This window comes from Eublepharis macularius, chromosome 17 (genome assembly GCF_028583425.1).
Source record: "Eublepharis macularius isolate TG4126 chromosome 17, MPM_Emac_v1.0, whole genome shotgun sequence".
NCBI lineage: Eukaryota > Metazoa > Chordata > Lepidosauria > Squamata > Eublepharidae > Eublepharis > Eublepharis macularius.
In genome coordinates this window covers 26,637,929-26,656,428 of record NC_072806.1, presented here as the reverse complement: position 1 = coordinate 26,656,428, position 18,500 = coordinate 26,637,929, and the positions used below count along the sequence as shown (strand labels likewise).

Here is an 18,500-nt window from a genome sequence, read left to right as displayed (position 1 = left end):
GCTGTTTTGAAAGGGGATGAGACAAAGTTATGGAAGAGAGATCCGGGAGTGATTATTAGCCATGATAAAACCTCCATGTTTAGAGGCAGTATCTCTTGGACAGCCAATTGCTGGGGGAGGGGGTCAGAACAGGGAGAAGCTTTGGCCTCTGGGCCCTGTTGATGGTCCTTCCCAGGGCATCTGTGGGACCTTTAGAGCCAAGCTACAAATGAGGAATTACACGAGGACTGCCCATGAAGGGAGTTGCAATGTTAGCCAGGAACTGGGTTTTAAAAGAGATCGGAAGACTTTGTCAATTTCCCCTCTCTACAGAGATCGCTCCTGGAGGGTTTGTTAATTTCCCGTTCTAGGAGATGAAGAGGAAATTAACAAACCCTCTGAGGAGCCATCTCCCCAGCTCTGTAGAGAGGGGAAATTGACAAAGCCTTCCAATCTCTTTTAAAACTCAGCTTTCCAGTTGCTAACATTGCAACTCCCTTCACATGCAGCCCTTGTGTAATTCATCATTTGTAGTTTGGCTATTAGTCAGACCCAGCATGGCTGCATTTATTTGATCTTATTAGTGGGACAGGGGCAAATTTATCTGACCGCTTCCTCATGCATAACACTACGTGGGAAAACTTTTATAAGACAGAGTCATAATGAGAATGTCTGTATAGGGAGCTGAGGTGGACTGATCAAATTATAGGGGGAAAAACTGGGCCTCTGGGTTCTTTTCTATGTAAAATTAGCCTGCAGCTAATATCCCTTATTTGGATATTAAAACAGGAGTCGCTGAATCCTTATTCATGTTTCTCTCGAAATGCAGAAATTCTTTAGGAACCCTGAGATGACAGAATGCCCCAAGCTGTATTTGCAGGAAGTAAGGATATCGCGTTGTGAGAAAAGGGAAGAGATGTATAACACAATCACAGTAGGGATTCTGTTGCACAAGGGATTGTGGAAATAAGAACACATATTCCCTCTCACAAAACACACTCACCCACCCCTCCATTAAAACATATAATGTGAAGTGGTCTCAAAACAGAACAGGCTTACTTTCTCTTCATCTTGGTGGATTCTACTTACCTAAATGGGCAGCTGGATTGAGAAAGTTGCTGTGATGAGGTGGAGGGCCAAAAGGGGGACCGGTAGGGTGAGCAGCACCTGCCAAAACAAATTCGAAGCAAGCACTACCTGAGTAAGGGATCGGAAACCACATGCTGTGCTCTGCTTTTGGCTTTCTGGGTCGTGGAATTTGGATCCCAACATACATAACAATCGAGTTCTGTGGCTGAAAATCCCAAGATGTTTTGGGGCCCTAAACGGGAACCATGGGAGATCCAACATGGATCTTGGTCAAGGGGTTCGGGAAGGATATTTTTTAGAAAAATTCTTTCCCCTCTCAAAAATGCTCCCTTCAGGATGCTTTTAGCACTGGTTAAGAAAAACAGACAACCTAAGGCATAAAGATTTGTTATAAATGTTATTAAATGCTGACCAATTAGTTAGCTAAGCATTAACAAGCCTACTACAATCCCATTTTAGTTTCTGAAAATGTGAGGTGAAGCCACTAGGAAAGAAGCTTACCTTTCACAACAGTTTAACTACCTAGAAGTGATATAAATCACTGGTTCCTCCCTGCTCATCTTCAAAATACAAATTTCAGCCATGTATATCCATAATTCACTGCACAGGGAGGGGGATTTAACCCTTCCACTCCTGTATGATTTTCCTAACTGAAACCATCCCACTCAGAGAGTCTCTCTACATGAGATGCCTCAGCGCATGTTTGTCAAGTGGAGGGAGACGCAATGTTAGCTGGGAAATGTAGTTTAAAAAGACAGAGCCAGTGGATATTGCTCCTCAGAGGACTTCACCTCTCCAGTCTAAAACTGTGTGAGATCATAACCAGAGGGCAGCGAGAAATGGAATTGGGCTGGAGCTGCCTTCCAGAGCCGGGCTTGGACCTGGACAGGTTATAATGGGCTGAAGTTCCCTTCTGGCATTTCACAGCCCCTTCACACAGCTGCAATGTATAGCAAAATCTCTGTCCCACTGCTGGCTCTGTCTTTGTAAACTATCCTTCCTGGCTAACATTGCATCTCCTGACGTGTTCTTCATGTGTCAGATGTCTTGTGTAGAGAGACTCAATGTTAAAAGCTCATTAGAATTAAAAATAGATCAGGACCCTCTTTTTTTTCTTTAAAAGGTAACAACAAAATTGGGAGCATTGTTTGGATTTGTGAAACTGTGCTGGGGTAGAAAGGTTAAACTTCCTCCTCTCTCTCCACATGCACAACAGATCACAAGACCAAAGGCAGAACATTCACTGGTGGTACGATGCCGACTCAAAATATATTGTAACAGAGACAGCTCAAAGGCTGTTTGCATATGATGAGAAGGGCCATTGCTTAGCAATATAGCATACATATTGAGTGTATGAAAGAAAAATGTGATAGAATTATTTTAAATAAACAAACTTCACATGAAGAACATCACAGGCTAAATCCCTGGGAGCCAGTTTGGTATAGCGGTTAAGAGTGGCAGGACTCTAATCTGGAGAGCCGGGTTTCATTCCCCACTCCTCTGCTTGAAGCCAGCTGGGTGACCTGGGGTCAGTCACAGCTCTCTCAGAGCTCTCTCAATCCCGCCTACCTCACAGGGTGATTGTCGTGAGGATAATAATAACACACTTTGTAAACTGCTCTGAGTGGGTGTTAATTTGTCCTGAAGAGTGGTATATAAATTGAATGTTATTATCATTTTTCGTCTTGCATTGTCTACTGCTTTCCATCCAGTTGACTGTACTGACTTACTCTGTGTAATTCACCTCGGGATCTAACAAGAAAGATACTCTATCACTGTGTAATTCACCTCGGGATCTAACAAGAAAGATACTCTATCACTGTGTAATTCACCTCGGGATCTAACAAGAAAGATACTCTATCACTGTGTAATTCACCTCGGGATCTAACAAGAAAGATACTCTATCACTGTGTAATTCACCTCGGGATCTAACAAGAAAGATACTCTATCACCGTGTAATTCACCTCAGGATCAAACAAGATACTCTACCGCTGAGCCATGCACACTCCCATAATATATTAAGTGTTCAAGTTGTGCTGGCTTTCAAACCTGTGTGCTGCTGCCTTGTGAGATAAGCCACTGAGGTAGCATAGACTGCAGCTGTGAGCCTCCTCTTCAAATTTCTACCATCCCTTCTAAGTGCCTTGAGCATAGCGACCATCCACCCATGTCCCTTACCTTCCTTCCCCCAAGCTCTGCCCCCACCTGCTCCATTTCCAAATAAATAGTAGATGGATGATGGGCACACTCACTGGCTGCAGAGAAGAGGGTGGACGGACGGGCTAAGTCGTGAGGATGGTGGATGGCCCCAAAGAGACTGGGACCCGGCGGCCTGCTTAGAAATTCAGGTTTCAAGCCGAAGTCCAGTTTATGGGGATCGGATTGCATCTGTTTCTGAAACAGAGAAAAAAAGTGACGGTTCAAGAAAGATGTTTCTTAGGGTGGCCTACAGAGAAAGTGAAGACGATGCAGTGAGAAATTACTTGTGTACATACATATGTAGCTTGCCTTAAACTCAGAATTTTGATTCAGCTAGCTCAATATTGTCTACTCTTGAGTGGCAGAGAATACTCCAGGGTCTAGGGCAGAGAAAGGTCATTTCTGGCGTCTGATGCCTGAGATTCTTTAACCGGAGATTACAATATGGGTTGAGCCTGGGGACTTTTGCATGCTTTATTTCTGAGCCAGGTCTCGTCCCACTAGAATCTAGGCATCAGCCCTTGATTGGTCCAAAAAGATATTATTAAATGACAGTCCATTATTTGTGGTCAAGGCAGCCACCAGGAGAGTTATTCTCTGGTTCCTGAAGACAGCAAGATGGAATCATTAGTGCTCCTCAACCAAACTCTTGGCCAATCCTTGTGCTCCTCTGTAGTTATGGGAGGTGGCCATAAGGAGAAGGCTTGCTGGGCTGCTTTGCCTGACCTTACAGATGCCAGGGAGGGGGCAGGCAAACCCTCCTTCCTGCACTTGCTAACCGCCAGTGTTGGTGCCAGCATACCCTCAAGCGAGGCAGTTGCCAGGGTTCAAGACTCCTGATAGGGCCCATGGCCGAATTACTCCCCCGCCATCCATGCATGCACTCTTCTTTGTTCCATACACAAGCACTTTGCCCATGCCACTTGTGAACCCACAATGTCCAATGCCAACAGAGAAGGATATACAGGTGGTGCCCAGTAGTAGCAGCACTTCTGGCAGCCACAAAGGCAGCAATCCCAGCTGCACATACCACCCCACACCATCAGGAAAAGGGCTGCATGACTGTGAGCAGAGGACTGTGAGCACAGGTGGTGGGAGGGCTTGCAAGCAGGCAGAGGTGCACAGGCTGGGGGGCATGTGGGCAGAAAGAGAAGCACAAGTAGAGTGCCTGGCAGCAGATAGAGGAAGAGCTCTGGACATTCTCTTCCGAGGGCCCCCCCAAACCTGGAACCGATGCTGCGAACAGCAAGCACCAGTATGAAATTTTAAAAGGGAATGCTTCTACACACTGGGGCATAACTAGGTAAAGGTAAAGGTAGTCCCCTGTGCATGCACTGAGTCATTACTGACCCATGGGGGGAAGTCATATCACAACGTTTTCTTGGCAGACTTTTTATGGGGTGGTTTGCCATTACCTTCCCCAGTCATCCACACTTTACCCCCAGGAAACTGGGTACTCATTTTACTGACCTCAGAAGGATGGAAGGCTGAGTTAACCTTGAGCCGGCTACCTGAACTCAGCTTCTGCCGGGATCAAACTCAGGTCATGAGCAGATCTTGGACTTTAGTACTGCAGCTTACCACTCTGCGCCACGGGGCTCTTGGGGCATGACTAACTTATAGCAAAATAGCAAACAGTCCAGTAGCACCTTTAAGACTAACCAACTTTATTGTAGCATAAGCTTTCGAGAGCCACAGCTCTCTTCGTCAGATGCATCGAAAGCATAAGTTCTCGAAAGCTTATGCTACAATAAAGTTGCATCTGACGAAGAGAGCTGTGGCTCTCGAAAGCTTATACTACAATAAAGTTGGTCAGTCTCTTAAAGGGGCTACTGGACTCTTTGCTATTTTGCTCCTACAGACTAACACAGCTAACTTCTCTGGATCTATAACTTACAGCACAATCCTAAGGAAAGTTACTTCAGTCTAAGCCCTTTGATTTCAATGGGCCTAGACTGGAGTCACTCTTTTTAGGATTCCATTGTTAATGACAGGTAGTTACCAGCCAAGTGACGAGTGTAACCACTCCACCCCCACTAGAAAGTTACATTTAATATAAATTGGAACTGAATTTCTCAGGCAATCGAACGCTGAATCAGATCTTAGAGACGTCTCTACTGAGTGTGTCTCTGCTGAGTGTGTCTTGTGAAGTATGTACAATCTATATGGAATCTTCCTGGCACACATACACACAAGCAGGGTTTCACAGGCACATTTAATCCATCATACGTCGGCATGGAAATCCCATTTGGGATGATTTATGTGCCTGCTGACGTGAATCTGTCCGAATGTCCTACTGAGTGGGATGAAAAAAGAGGAGGGGAACATTTTCAGAAAATAACTTTTTTCACAGAAGTACATTGCATTAAAAAATGACAAAGCTGAAGCTGAGAAAATGGTCTTGTTCGATCATGGGAATAAGGATCAGTTACAGAGAAGAAATATTTAAAAGATGTTACCCATCGCATAGAGACAAATGTCAACTTTATTTGAAAGGATTGCTTTGGAAAAGCCCTGGCTACAAGGGTGAGACACTATTCAGAATCAGTTCTTTTTGCATTGGAAAAGTAAATAAAAGGCAAGGTTAAGAAATGGCTGCTGTTTAATCAGGCAACATGGGCAAAAAAGCCACCCTCAGATCCCTGTCTCAATGGAACAACAGTCAATCCAACAGAAACTAAGGGCATCTCTGCCCACCCATTAGGTCATAAAAACAGATCAACCAATAGTTTCAAGTGGGGTGGGGCAAGCTAAGGTGTTGGAGAAACAGACACGGTCAAAGGTTCACTGGGATTCTAACGCCGGCTAGCTTGGCTCATGTTGTGGACCCAGCACAAAATTTCCATTTGTGCTGGAGGGCTTGTGCAAGCAGAAATGCACAAAATACTGCAGTAGCCATTTGAGCTAAGTCAAGTGGATTTTGTGTGTGTGTTAGAACAAAATATAGTGCATTCATGCTTACATCTGCCTAGGAAGACTCACCTTCACTTTCTGTTGATGGTGATAGATTTGCCAAGCAATGTGAACATGCATTGCGCACCACTTTCCTGGTTTCTGTAAAAGAAGTATGCACAAAGGGGTGGTGAAAGCTACAGCGCTTACAGCATAACGCCCAATGCAGAAAACTTGTCTGAGCACTGACTCGCTGCGCAGGGAAAGGAATTGGGTGTGAGTGTGCTGGGGTTGCCCCTCCTGTCTCCACACAACCACTGAGTCGTCTGTATGGTACAAGCGTGCAAAGTGCCCATGTGCATGCCCCTTCACTGTGATCAGCAATGTTCTGTGTTGCTGGTCACAGGGATAAGGCTCATGCACGAGCCCTTCCCCTGCACGTTCCCATTATGCAGACAACTCAGCAATCACATGGGAGCAGGGCAAGAGCCCCTTCCCCACATAGTGAATCAATGCACAGAATTGTAGAATCACAGGGTTGGAAGGTACCCCTAGGGTCATCTAGTCCAACCCCTGCAAGATGCAGGAAATTCCCAAATACAACCCCCCCCCCCACACAGTGACTCTTACTCCATGCCCAGAAGATGGTTAAAACTCCATCAGGATCCTTAGCCAAATTGGCCTAGGGAAAATTGCTTCCTGACCCAAAGGTTTCAATTGGCCTGACCCTGGGCATGTAAGAAGAGGACACGAGAACGAAGCGCTGATGTAACCCTTCCTGCCCTCCCTCTCATAATCTACCTAAGTTCACAGCATTAGCATTGTCGTCAGATGGCCATATAGTCTCTGCTTAAAAACCTCTAAAAAAACCACCTCTCGAGGAAGCCTGTTCCACTGAGGGACTGCTCTAACTGTAGGGAAGTTCTTCCTAATGTTTAGCCGAAAACTCTTTTGATTTAATTTCAACCTGTTGGTTCTGGTCCAACCTTCTGGGGCAGCGGAAAACAACTCCGTGCCATCCTCTACATGACAGTCTTCAGGTACTTGAAGATGGTTATCATATCACCTCTCAGTTGTCTCCTCTCCAGGCTAAACATACTGAGCTCCTTCAACCTCTCCTTGGTCCTATGGATGGGTTGACTGCACAGGGCTTAAGTCATTGGGTACAGAAGGGTGCAGCTATGTAGGACTGCACTGTTGATCATGCATCTGACGAAGAGAGCTGTGGCTCTCAAAAGCTTATGCTACAATAAAGTTGGTTAGTCTTAAAGGTGCTATTGGACTCTTTGGAGCAGTGTAGTAGTCTCAACTCAAATATGTCTTCATTCAGCAGTAATGGAGCATCATAAGCCAGAGAAGGGAAAGGTTCAAAATCTATGCAGCAGAAAATAGAACAGTAGTTTGCAGTAACCCTACCACTGCCGTTTGTGCAATCATGTGCAAAAATGCTCATCGCTGAGCCACATGGTTGGACAAATTTCATTCGAACCTTTTTCCTTATTCCAGGGAAGCAGTTGTAGCACAGTGACGGAATACGGTTCAAAACAGGAAGCTCGGAGGCAATTTGATGCATAAAGATTCGTTTTTGTGTTGTTTCATCAACAGAGTCAGAGGGCTGGAAAAGAAAGCTAAAGCTTAATTGCACACGGGCAGTGGTGTGTATAAAGTCAGGAAATCCAAAATGGAAGATTGGCGGGTTTCTAGCATGTCAGTCCTATTCCACAAACCAAACCAGGTCATTCAGAATGCCGTGATCCGAGGAGGAACTGAGTCAAGTTCAGAATCCCATATAGTAGGTAGGGATTTGGTTGGGGAGAGTTTTGTACATTGTAATCTCACGGCAAAGCAAAAAAACAGATGACAAACAAGACTGCTTACCCTCAACATGGGTCTGAACGGGTCTGTCAACTGCAAAAAGAAAGATAGAAAGATGGGAAAAGGAATGGAAATTCAGATTACACACCTGTCACTCAAACAATGGCTCCTCTAATTAAATGATCAGATTTGCATTGGGGTGGGAATTAAAATATTTGCATTTGGATTTCAACTGTAAGCTAGGTAGACATTTTTATATCATAAAAGCAAATTACCCCCTGCCCTTTCTCCCTTCTCCTACTCTTAATATGCATTAAGTGCTGACAAGCCACCAAGTTATCACCCATGAAAATATTCTGTCTTCCAGCCTTCTTATTAAATTCATTCAATATTGTAAGAATGAGAAACACTTAACCGGTAATGTGGCATTTCAAAACTAGTAAAAATCGGGGCTGGGTTGTCCATGCAAAACACAATGTATGTCAAAACCTAGGCACTCTCTTTTTTGCCCTTTAAACAACCACAAAGTCAATTAATTATAGAATTGGAAAAGACAATACAGACTGGCACGGAGTGGTTGTTGTGTGATGCATCAGCTTAGCCTTAAAGATTTTCACACTGGAACAAATGTGGATAAAGAATATTTATACAAAACAGTTGCCGATTCCCTCCCTCGCAACACCCCACCAGCCAGAGAAATATTCAGCACATTTTGCTTTCTCTTTGGGGTTTCAATTTTATTCCACCTGAAAACTGCAAAAAGAAGACCGATTCATGGTTAATTCTAACAAGCGATTCTCACATCATGTTTTTCAGAAGAGGCAAAGTTACTTATGTTGCTGGACTCTACAGTCAAACTCCACTCGGCTTACATACAGCTCATCAGTTACAGGCAGCATCCATGAACATTCACTAAAAAGTCCATTTTTAATCAAGAGCTGTCAATTTAAATGTATGATGGTCAGCATATGAAATCTTAAATTTTAATTGATTGGTTTGGCAAATTTGTAAACTGGTTGGGGTCCGCTTGTTCCCTACCACCACATCCAAAATGGTCCGATCGGGGCTAGAATGTCAGACTGAGATCTAGGAGACCCAGGTTCAAATCCCTACTCTGCCAGGGAAGCTTGCTGGGTAACCTTGGGCCAGCCTAACCTACCTCACAGGGCTGTTGGGAAGAGAAATGGAGGAGCGGAGAATGATGTAGCTGCTTTGAGTTACCATTGAGGAGAAAGGTAGGTGTTAATGAAGAAAATATATATGTAAATAAACAAATACTGTGAGCTTTATGGAAGCTAGACTGGTGCATTAGACTAGGATCCGGGAATTCCAGGCTTGGATTCCCACTCTTCCAGGGAAACTCTCTGGGTGGCAACCACTCATTGCATGTCCTTGTGTCTCCTCACAAGCTCCCATCCTCCTTTCCCTTCGCTTAATTACACATTTATTGCTCTTCTATGCCTCTCGCACTCCAACTGCCTCCTCTCCTCTCCTCTCCCCACCCCAACCCCAACGCTTCAGAAAAAGGTGAGTGGTTTTGGGAAAGCATCAGGAAACATAAATTTTGCCCCTGAAAATTCAGCCCACTTATTCACATCACAGAACTTCGGCTCTCCTGGTTGCAGGCGCAGGACAAAAGTTTGTCAACCTTCCAGACAGGATTGATTCAGAATAGGGCCAGGATTCCAAGAGCGATTTAAGTGTGCGAAGGATGTGAGCATGCTCAACTGAACGTTTGGGGTTTTTCTTCCTCTTGAAGTGACAGAACTTCAGGCCATATTGCAAATGTTACGTTCTCCTCCGTTTCAAGAGGTTTCTATGCTGCTTAGGAAGGGAGAAGCAGCCCCGTGGCACAGAGTGGTAAGCTGCAGAACTGCAGCCCAAGCTCTGCTCACGACCTGAGTTCGATCCTGGTGGAAGCCGGGTTCACGTAGCCTCTAAGCAAAGAGAGTAACGCAGTAACCAGTCCCCAAAGCAAAAAATCCCGTGTAAACTTACTAATTTGACTACTATATCAATTTAAGTACATATATAAGGTATTTTAATCATAATTCACAAAACATTTTAAATTCACAGTAGAACTTTTTAGTATACAAAAAATGTCTTTCAGGTACTCAAACCCCCTATTGGAGTGATAATTCTTACAAGACAACAGACCCTAAAACATTCAATAATTACACTATATAAAGTGCTAGTGCTGAAGTGTTATTCAATAGATATGCTATTGCACACCCCATATAAAATGCAAATGCACGCTTAGCACTACAAAATGCACTATGTATCCAAATGGGGAAAGAGTCCAAGAAATGTTTACTCCAACGGAGATCACTCCAAGAGGCTGTGACAAGTTCCAAAGCGGTGATTATTATCCTCTGACAGGTTGTCTAGATCATATTTAATCCTGTTTCAAATTCCATCTTTCTCAAAGAGTACGCAATCAAAACTTCCATTCAAAGCAGTTATTAATCATAAACCAATTGGTACCTTCATATAGTAACATCCATTACAGTATTCAAATTAGTAAGTTTAAGTGGGATTTTTTGCTTTTGGGTTCAAGTAGCCGGCTCAAGGTTGACGCAGCCTTAGTACCCAGTTTCCTGGGGGTAAAGTGTAGATGACTGGGGAAGGCAATGGCAAACCACCCTGTAACAAAAAGTCTGCCAAGAAAACGTTGTGATGAGACGTCCTCTCATGGGTCAGTAATGACTCAGTGCTTGCACAGGTGACTACCTTTACCATTACCTAGGAAGGGAGACTGCTGTTGGAGAAACAGAGGTCCAAAGCTTCCTTGCACACGTGGAATTCACTGTGATGGCTTTTGACTCTAGACCACCATGCAGTGGAAACTGACCATTCATTACATTGAACCAGTCAATGAGTACCTTCAGAGGGAAATGAATCCTACTTTTGTTGTTTTATCTACCTACAATACTTGGGGTTTTTCCACAAACACTTGTTTCATGGCATTGCTGATCTCAGGACTGACCAGACAGACCTCCACCCCTAAATATTTGCAACTGTCCACAAAGCTAGGGGAATGTCATAGTTTCCATCACTGCAATGGCCACGACATCCCTTTTCCTTAGTGCATTATGGGCTAATGCAGCAAGGCCAAGTTATGTTGAAAGACAGACCTATCAAATATATGGAAGTTCACACCGAGTTGTTATCCTCAATTAACAAGCTCTGTCTACTCAGGCAAGAAACCCTGGGGCAAACCCTAAGAAAGTGAGTCCACACTGGGAATGTCCACAGACTTAGGCCATGTCCTCTTTGGACGTGGCATCAAAAAGGCAAGGGGAATCAGGCCAGTGAGCTTGAAAGCTCAACTTGAGCATTCATTTCCAGCGCAAAGTACCTAGCCAGTCCTACAAATGCCAGCAGAACCAGAGATGTGAGTTCAACCTGTTCAATCGGCATTAGAGGAGATGCTTCCCAGCCCTGGAAACCTTGAGTTGTACGAAGAGACATGAGTTGCCTTAGCAAGCCTCAGACTGAAACGGGAAGGAGTTGGTTCTCCGAGCCATCATGGTAATAGTCCTTAGGACACTGAACTAGGCCTGCAGAGACTCGGATTCAATTCCCCACTCACCCCAGAAGCTTAATAGGTGACCTTGGTCCTTTTCATCAGCATGAATCTCAAATTCCATTTAAGAGGTTCAGGGATAGCTTAATTGTTTTGTTCCTTTGGTTGGGTACGGCAAGAAGGGGTGGTAGGGAAAACTTTTTGACTGCACATTATAAAGCACAACAGGCTCCAGATGTGTTCTTTGGTCTCATGACTCACTACAACTCACAAGGAGCCAAAGCAGTGGATCACCATTGACAGCAATGACCACAGGTGTAAAGGTGTAACGAGTTGCCTTGGACCGAATATGACCATTCATCAATCTAGGCCCACCATTGTCCATTTTGAATGGCAGTAGTCCGTCCTTTAGGATTTGAGGCAGAGATCTCTCCCAGGCCTGCTCCTTGGCACATCCATTAACTGGAAGTGCTGGAGACAGGCAGGTGCGTGACAGAACAGATGGATTCTGTGCGCACTGATATGTATATTCCAGATTTCTTCACCTGCAATAAGCCTACACAGAAAGTAAGGGCTAAGAAAACCGGCATGCCTCCTTCTCATTAGAATGCCCTGGCCAAAGGGCATTTCATTTTCAGAAGTCATGACCTTTCAAGACTTACCCGGGGATCTTTCTGCAGAAGGGTGTGCGGGACAGCTCCGGGTCTTGCTGCGACATCAATAGGATTAGACGTCTACAAGTGTTATTAAAAAAAAATCAGCTCTGCAAATATATGTGCTGACTTTTTAAAAAAAGTTTTGCAATAAGAACGTATTATTTAAAAAACAAAACACAGGCGGGTTTTTTTTGAGTGAAGCCTAAATACCAAAGCAGAACTGCATACCTAAAAACACAGGATTTATGCCAACACCCTGGAATCAAACATTTGGCTTCAACTTTGTGTAATTCATCCCTGCCAGTGCATTTGTCTTGGCCATGTCTATATCACACCAAGATGAATCCTCCTTTTGAGGATAAGTGGATGGCTCCCACAGACAGGGCCTGGTTGGTGGTAGCATCCCCTTCTTCCCTAAAAGATAACTGCCTGCTGTCTAGTCTGCACAGGCATGAAGTGAAATGCTTCTTTTTTAGTTTTCTGGTTGAGGCTTGAGTGGTACAGTGACTTGAGGGTCAGACTGAGATCTAGGAGACCCAGGTACAAATCCTCACTTTGCCATGAACCTGGGACTTGGGTCAGTCACTCTGTCTCTCAGAGCAAAGCTAGAAGAGATGGATTACACAAGGATGCACACGTGAAGGGAGTTGCAGTGTTAGCTGAGAAGCTGAGTTTTAAAAGAGATCAGCTCTGTCAATTTCCCTTCTCTACAGAGCCAGCAAAGATCCTCAGAGGGTTTGTTTATTTCCTCTTCACCTCCTAGAAGGGGAGGTGAACCTGACAGAGCCTTTGGCGGCAAAGAGGAAATCAGCAAACCCTCTAAGGAGTGATCTTTGCTGGCTTTGTAGAATAGGGAAATTGACAAAGCCTTCCGATCTCTTTTAAAACTCAGCTTCCCGGCTAACATTGCGACTCCCTTCAGGTGCGCATCCTCATGTAATCTGTCTCTTGTAGCTTAGCTCTCAGCTTTAAAAAAAGCTTGGGAGAATTAAAAAAATTAACTTAAACATTGACACCTGGCACCTAAAATGTAAATGAATATGCACTAGGCATATTTCTGCAGGGAGGGCATTCCAGAACCATGGTGCCAACATTGGAAAAGCCTTGCTTCTGGTCACCACTAGGGGTGTGCAAGCCAAAAATTTTCAGCTAAAGCCGAAAGCCGAAAGAGGATTCTCTTTCATATAAGCCGAAAGCTGAAACGGCCAGCCGTTTCGGCTTTCGGCTTACTTTCGGCTTTCGGCTTTTTCAATGGGAAAATGCCTCCGGCATCTTCCCGGACGTCTGGGGGAGGCATTTTCCCACCGAATCAGCCCAAACTTGGTGGGGACCTTCCTCTAACCCCTCTCTACAAATCCTCCAAGTTTCAGACCGATTGGACTTTGGGGGGCCATGTTATGCCCCCCCAAACAGGTCCCCCTATCCTCCCATAAGAAAGCGAAGGAGCAGCATATTGTTAGCATGCTGCTGCTCATCTTCTTCATTATTTCCTATGGGGAAAAATGAAGAGGCAGGCTTCCTTTGCCAGGGGTGGCATTTTGCATGCAAAATGCCCCCTTACCCTCAGGGGCCCTTCTCCCACCCTTCCTCCCACCCCCCACCAAGGCTCAGCCTGCTCCCACTTGGGGGGGCCATTTCATGGCCTCCCCAAGTAGGTGCTCTAATCTCTACCACTGACAGCTGGGGGAGGCTTGTCTTGCCAGGGGTGGCATTTTGCATGCAAAATGCCCCCCAGCCCTCAGGGGCCCTTCTCCCACCCCTCCTCCCACTCCCACCAAGGCTCAGCCTGCTCCCACTTGGGGGGGGCATTTCATGGCCTCCCCAAGTAGGTGCTCTAATCTCTACCACTGACAGCTGGGGGAGGCTTGTCTTGCCAGGGGTGGCATTTTGCATGCAAAATGCCCCCCATCCCTCAGGGGCCCTTCTCCCACCCCTCCTCCCACCCCCACCAAGGCTCAGCCTGCTCCCACTTGGGGGGGGGCATTTCATGGCCTCCCCAAGTAGGTGCTCTTTTCTCTACCACTGACAGCTGGGGGAGGCTTGTGTTGCCAGGGGTGGCATTTTGCATGCAAAATACCCCCCAGCCCTCTGGGGCCCTTCTCCCACCCTTCCTCCCACCCCCCACCAAGGCTCAGACTGCTCCCACTTGGGGGGGCATTTCATGGCCTCCCTAAGTAGGTCCTCTCAGCCCCATCTCTGTAGGTGGTGGGGGAATTTGAGGGAGGGTGTCTGTGGTTCAGGTGCTCTTTCACAGGGACCAGCTAGCACTCAGAAGTGTGCCCACCATTGTGGCACCCCTGGGCTGTGCAGAATTGCCCAGGGAAAGAGAGTTTAGAAGTTCCCAGCTTAGGGAACAAAGGGAGAGGGCTGGCCTTTGCCAGCCTGTTCCTGGGGTTATGGGTGTGGGGCTGCTGGGGGTGGATTTGGGTCTGTGAGGGGCTAATGTGGGGATTTGGGTCTGTGTGTGGCAGCTGGGGGGGAATTGGGTTTGTGTGGGGCTGTAGGGGGTGGACTTTGGGGGCTGAGAGCACCTACTTGGGGAGGCCATGAAATGGCCCCCCCAAGTGGGAGCAGTCTGAGCCTTGGTGGGGGGTGGGAGGAAGGGTGGGAGAAGGGCCCCAGAGGGCTGGGGGGCATTTTGCATGCAAAATGCCACACCTGGCAAGACAAGCCTCCCCCAGCTGTCAGTGGTAGAGAAAAGAGCACCTACTTGGGGAGGCCATGAAATGGCCCCCCCAAGTGGGAGCAGTCTGAGCCTTGGTTGGGGGTGGGAGAAAGGCCCCAGAGGGTTGGGGGGCATTTTGCATGCAAAATGCCACCCCTGGCAAGACAAGCCTCCCCCAGCTGTCAGTGGTAGAGAATGAGATTAGAGCACCTACTTGGGGAGGCCATGAAATGGCCCCCCCAAGTGGGAGCAGGCTGAGCCTTGGTGGGGGGTGGGAGGAGGGGTGGGAGAAGGGCCCCTGAGGGTGAGGGGGCATTTTGCATGCAAAATGCCACCCCTGGCAAAGGAAGCCTGCTTCTTCATTTTTCCCCATAGGAAATAATGAAGAAGATGAGCAGCAGCATGCTAACAATATGCTGCTCCTTCGCTTTCTTATGGGAGGATAGGGGGACCTGCTTTGGGGGGCCATAACATGGCTCCCCAAAGTCCAATCGGTCTGAAACTTGGGGGATTTGTAGAGAGGGGTTAGAGGAAGGTCCCCACCAATTTTGGGCTGATTCGGTGGGAAAATGCCTCCCCCAGACGTCCGGGAAGACGCCGGAGGCATTTTCCCATTGAAAAAGCCTAAAGCCGAAACGTTTCGGTTTTTTTCTTTCGGCTAGCCGAAACGTTTCGGCTTAGCCCGAAACGTTTCGGCTAACCTGAAAGAAGCCGAAACACTTTTGTTTCGGCTTTCTTTCGGCTTTCAGAAAGCCAAAATGCACATCCCTAGTCACCACCCACCTCACTTCCAAAGGGACAGGTAACACAGAACAAGTCCTTAGAAAGTGATCCTGGGCGAACAAGTTTATTTATTTATTAAAAACCTTTTAACCCGCCTTTCCTTGTGGTTCATAGCAGCTTACGGTTGTGTAAACTGGTCTAGGCCACTCTTGATAGGGAATTATAACAGATCCAAAGGAGATTTGGGAACCCTTAGAATGCTTCACATTGTGAGGTTGGCCTTTGGTAAAGGAATTTACCTCCATGTTGCTCTTTCCCAACTCTCTCTTTCCCTTCTCTATCTTTTCAATGTGTGTTTCCAAAGACACAAGGGGAGGGAGGCAGACACAAAATTAAAATTACAAGACCCCCGTCCTCCAAAGTGTAGGTGATGCCATCAAGAAAATGTCAAAAAGCATCACCTAGGAAACAGCATCCAAAACAACATTAAGACAATACAGTGATTTTGCCTACATAAATTCTTAACAGTCTGATTAACATAGACCCAAAGACCTTTGCTAATGAACCACAACCTGCATATTCAAGAATCTTGAGCTGTTCGGCAGGCTAGTTTTCATATCTCAGCATCTCAGAAATGTCTTCTTCTTCAGTCCCAGCTTAGGTGGGGATCTCCAAGAGCCGTCAAAAACAAGGACCACATGCTTACAGTGCAATCTTTAGGAGAGTTACTCCAGTCTAAGCCCATTGACTGCTCTGAGCTTAGACGGGAGTAATTTTGCTTAGGATTGCATTGTTAGTCTACACAAACCACCAGAGACCACCCCCCCCCCCAACTGCCAAGTGCACTGCACACTCACTGCACACTACAAAGTCCCCGTTTACCTTGGGTTGAAATGCTCCTTGCAGCGAGCCAAAAGGACCAGTCGGAGGAATCATGGGAGGGATCCCTGACACAGCTGGAGGGTAGGAGTGGAACAACTGTTAGAAAGGAAGGGAGAAATCTAATTAAGGACCCCAGATTCTTTATAAACACAAATGTTGCCATTTCAGTAGAGAGAAGGTTGAAGACAAAGGTGATTTCCACTTATAGAAGTGGAAGTTTCCACGATTTCCACTTATGGAAGTTATAACTTAATGACAGGGCTTTTTTTCTGGGAAAAGAGGTGGTGGAACAGAGTGGGTTGTCCTTGGAGAAAATGGTCACATGGCTGGTGGCCCCGCCCCCTGATCTCCAGACAGAGGGGAGTTGAGATTGCCCTCTGTGCCGCGGCGTGGAGGGCAATCTAAACTCCCCTCTGTCTGGAGATCAGGGGGCAGGGACACCAGCCACGTGACCATTTTCAAGAGGTTCCGGAACTCCGTTCCCCTGCGTTCCAGCTGAAAAAAAGCCCTGCTTGATGATCTGAGGATGTAAAGCTATTGCACACCACTGATGCTTATCATCACTTTTGCCCATGAGTGGGCAAACTAGGGAGTGATAAAGTCTAGCGGAGGCATTGAGACACCTGAAACAGACTTTCATTTGCTCATGACACGAACATACTAGGAAGTCCACCGCTACTCCCTCCCACCTCCCCTCTTACACAATGTTAAGACTGAAGACTTCCAATGTTTGGGACAAACTGCAGTTTGGCATGATGTCTGAACTGGATGAACCAAGACTGCAATTTGTCATTTGGCCCAATTCAGACCTCAAGGCAAGCCATGATCTCCAGGCTGCCCACAAGAAGGGGGACGAGCGTAACAACTTAAAAGCTTCTGGCCACCTCCTTGTCACAACCAAACCAAGTCAGCTTCATCATGACATTTGCATGCAGTTTTTGAAAAGAAAGAGATGATGGATATTCATCAAATACAAGGAGATGGGATGACCAGATGAGCAAGTGAAGAGGAGAGCTTGACACAAGAGCAAAGAGGCACAGAGTGGATTCCGCATGGGTCAACATCATGATGGCTTATAAAAAGGGCAGATTTATTTTTGTAGAATAGAAGAGGAGGAAAAGCATTGACCCAAAACGATCACGCTGCCATTATATGACATGGAGTGGGGAACAGTAAGCAACAAATGCTTATTTTAGAACTTAAAGCTGCAAACCTGAAGACACTGTCCTGGGAGACGTTCCATTTCCCACTGAATAATAGTGACCTTACTTCTGAGTACTTGCTTAGGATTGCTCCCAAAGAGTCAGTAAAGTCTCCTTTGACACGGATGCCATTTGTAAGGGGGAAGACAAAAAGACAGGGTTGGATCCAGCCAGCTTTTTCACGTAACCTCACCCAATTCCCTACCATTTTACAGCTGCCATCCACCATGAATTTTGTATATGCAGCTTCAATGATCCCCAGCATAGTCAAAGGGAACCCCCTCCTTGCTTTTTCACCAGTAGAAAAGTTGACTGGATGCAACCCGAAGAACTTTGCTTTGAAATGAGACTCCAATACCTTTACTATTTAAGTGAGGAAAGGAGCAGGGGGACTCTTGTGAGTTCTAAGATTTCCACCCCCAAACAGAATAAGGAGTTTCTGAATTCTAAAGAAAGAGTATCTATAGGAATTCAAAGTATGCACTATCCCCCCTGCATAGCAATGCTATTCTGTCACACTAAATTTGTAAGGAGACAGTGTGGCAAGCTCTCTCACTTCCGTCCTTCTTTGCCCTGATAATTATTTAATTTAAAAGTTGCATCTATAGAAGGAACAGAATTCCTCCAACCATTCTCTGAACATGAGAAGGAAGAAACCTTGGATTTGCTGAACCAGCTTCTCATGCAATTCTAAAGGAAGAGGGAAACAATCCACATTTATGTTTTGTCTCTTGGGACTGTTGTGCATTTTAGCATCCCCATCACATTTTTGGGACTGTGTGATGAAATTCCAGCTCAGATTTCACCATCGAATAAATGTGTGTGTGAAGTCATTGCCACAGGATAAGGGATGGGCTTTGGCTTTCATGGAC

At 46.0% G+C, this 18,500-nt stretch overlaps 1 protein-coding gene across 1 annotated transcript in view; it reads right to left on the bottom strand.

Moving 5' to 3' along the window:
- LOC129345063 (autism susceptibility gene 2 protein-like) overlaps positions 1-18,500 on the bottom strand; it is a 955,148-nt gene that overhangs the window by 15,312 nt on the left and 921,336 nt on the right. Inside the window, 6 exon segments of the mRNA XM_055002049.1 lie at positions 1,069-1,146; positions 3,321-3,462; positions 6,250-6,321; positions 8,038-8,067; positions 12,163-12,234; positions 16,427-16,522. Of these exon segments, the coding sequence (XP_054858024.1) occupies positions 1,069-1,146; positions 3,321-3,462; positions 6,250-6,321; positions 8,038-8,067; positions 12,163-12,234; positions 16,427-16,522 (490 nt within the window).